The sequence below is a fragment of the Theobroma cacao genome, chromosome 2 (genome assembly GCF_053813885.1).
Source record: "Theobroma cacao isolate CCN51 chromosome 2, ASM5381388v1, whole genome shotgun sequence".
NCBI classification, from domain to species: Eukaryota; Viridiplantae; Streptophyta; class Magnoliopsida; order Malvales; family Malvaceae; genus Theobroma; species Theobroma cacao.
The window spans coordinates 12956319-12959168 of NC_142640.1; the positions used below are offsets into that span (position 1 = coordinate 12956319).

The 2850-nt window shown below is 39.9% G+C and overlaps 1 protein-coding gene across 2 annotated transcripts; it reads right to left on the reverse strand.

Annotated features, from left to right (window-relative positions):
- Window positions 1–851: 851 nt before the first annotated feature.
- LOC148764051 (uncharacterized) lies at window positions 852–1900 on the reverse strand. Of its 2 annotated transcripts, XM_088804031.1 has the most exons (3): window positions 1767–1900; window positions 1497–1676; window positions 852–1410 (listed from the first exon to the last, which is right to left on the reverse strand). In XM_088804031.1, the coding sequence occupies exons 2-3, from the start codon at window positions 1605–1607 to the stop codon at window positions 904–906; spliced, it is 618 nt and encodes a 205-aa protein (XP_088660157.1). In that variant the 5' UTR covers window positions 1608–1676; window positions 1767–1900; the 3' UTR covers window positions 852–903. The 2 variants fall into 2 exon arrangements, with proteins under 2 accessions (XP_088660157.1, XP_088660156.1); XM_088804030.1 differs by lacking the exon at window positions 1767–1900 and having other exon boundaries at window positions 1497–1697.
- Between the last annotated feature and the right edge of the window lie 950 nt (window positions 1901–2850).

Here is a 2850-nt window from a genome sequence, read left to right on the forward strand (position 1 = left end):
TTAAATTGTTTTGACACACTATGCATAACAAGTAAATTGTTCTGACACGCCATGCATAACAAGTTAAATATTGTGACACGCCATGCATAACAATTAAATTGTTCTGACCTGCCATGCATAACAAGTAAAATGTTGTCACACGTTAACGCTGACACGCCAATAACTACCTATATATAAAAAGAAGCATAAAATTAGTAGTTCTGGTATGTAATTTTAGATGTACTATTTAATAATGGCAAGATAGAATTTTGGCCTGGAAACAACTGAAAAAATAAGGGAGGATGGATACAGAACAATTTCATGCTGGAAGCAATTAGATGGATGGAAAAATCTATATATTCAATATTAATCAATGTAATGTTGGGCTGGTGTAGCCGACGTGCCTCGAAGAGAAAGATGATGTTCCTGAAAATTAATTAATGCCAACCTGGGTTGAGTGGAAGCAGATTTATGGGCTAACACGCTGAGTGAAAGTAGATTTATGGGCTGACACGCTGAGTGTTAGTGGATTTACGGCATGACACGCTGACTTCTTGCAGATTTATGGGGTGACACGTTGAGTGCAAGCAGATGTATGTTGGGACACGCTGAGTGGTAGCATATTTATGGCGTCACACGCTGACTTCTTGCTATTGTGTATCAAATTAAATATATTGTGTATAGAAAAGAAAAAAAATTCTTGGTATCAAATTAATTATGTATAGGCAAAAAAATTAATTGTGTATAAAATAATTGTATAAAGTATATTGTGTATACAGAAAGAATTAATTTTGTATACAATGAATTGTATAAAATAAATTATGTATACAAAAATTTTGTGCATAAAATTAATTATATAAAAGACAAGGGCCGACATGTTCAGGGTTCGCTCTCACAACTGTTGGAAAATATTTTTAGAACGTATCATCGACGTATTTTTGCAATCATATTCTCCTTAACTCCAATCTTTTCTGATTGCAAAATATGGTCCATGTTCCCTATCATGAACATACCGCAGCTGACACTATCATTCTGCAGATGCACTTTAGCTTTTGGCAAATGAATATCCAATGGCATCGGCGTCAAATCCCGTCTCTTCCGACGTATGTTGTTGAAATAACCGGCTTGGTGGCAGATGAATGGCATCATTGTCGTCAAGGGTGTCATCTGACCCGCATGAACTCCGTTATCCTTAGCATCCGAAGTTCTTGCGGAGTCCAGCACCTTGATCGTCCACCTCACCAAGTCGATCTTTGCAACCACCCAATGCCCACCAACGTTGCAAGGCGCGAGGATGAAATCCACATCTTCCCATTTTTTGGAGTATGTTGGCCTTTCACCCTCCACATACCCCTGCAACTCATCTGGAATTTGCATTGTGGCCTGGGCATCTTCTGTTGGAAATTTGGTGTGTAGCATATGGATGATGTCCTGTGAAACATGTAAACATTAGCTTACACTTCATGTAATCAAAAACTTAGTATTTATAGAATTGAACAATTTTCAAATAAACTTACAAAGAATATCGTGTCAACCACGCATGCACGGGTAGTGTATAGCTTCGACTTTGGCCCTGTCATTCGCTTGCAGAGTAGGCTGAGGCATGCGTCGATATGTTCACTTGTCATTTCCTCATTGGGATCCTCTAAGGTTATGAAAAAGTCAGCCCCTTGATCCCTAAAGATGTCGACGTTACGCTTGCATATGTAACATAATGAATTTCATAAGTCTTGGTGGATTAATGTTTCAATAAAAAACAATATTTGCAATGTTATTTACGAGCTTACCTCGCGGACTTGTCTTTCTTGAAAGCTTCGTAGTCTTCTAGGATTTTATCCCTCATATCTCGACGAGTCACTAAGGGGTCGACGAACGGGCTTGCCATGTATTTGCTCACCATTTTCAACTGTGCCAGCTCAGTTAGGTCTGAAATTTTTGTTGCACCATGATGGACAACAGATGACTCTGGTGACAACGACCGTATCTCAACTGCATCAGGAGTGCTCCCACGATAAAGAACGATAGGTCCTGCTGCTGCGTCGACGAATGCATCGGTCGAAGGAAGATGCTCTCCTTCAACCACGATTGAGTCAAGCTCCCTGTCCCTTCCAGCAGATTCATCGATAATGGACTCGGGCAAAGGAACATGCTCTCTTTCAGCATCATCTTATTGAAGGGTGACATCCACTGCCATAGCTTCATCAATGACGTCATCGACATGAGTTACGTGCTCTCCGTCAGCACCAAGAACGTCATCGTCAATGTCAACATCAGGTTCATGATGTTGTCCATCATCAGCATCATCGTGCTCCAAACCAGCACCGTGAGATGGACCGCCTTACAAAATGGGAAAAACCATTAGTTAGCTCATAAAATACCACAAACCATAAACAGTAAAATGTTGTGACACGCCGTGCATATCAAGTAAAATGTTGTGACACGCCATGCAAAACAAGTAAAATGTTGTGACATGCCATGCATAACAAGTTAAACGTTGTGACACCCCATGCATAACAAGTTAAACGTTGTGACACCCCATGCATAACAAGTAAAATGTTGTGACACGCCATGCATAACAAGTTAAACGTTGTGACATGCCAAGGATAACAAGCAAATTGTTGTGACAAGCCAAGGATAACAAGCAAAATGTTCTGACACGCCATGCATATCAACTCAAACGTTGTGACACGCCATGAATAACAAGTAAAATGTTGTGACATGCCATGCATATCAAGTCAAATGTTGTCACACGGTAAGGTTGACATAGCAATAACTAACTATAATACAAATATCCTGACCCGCTAATGACCAAAAACCAGTTAAACCACTACCACTTAACCCCAAAAACCATCAAACCAACAAGAAAACACA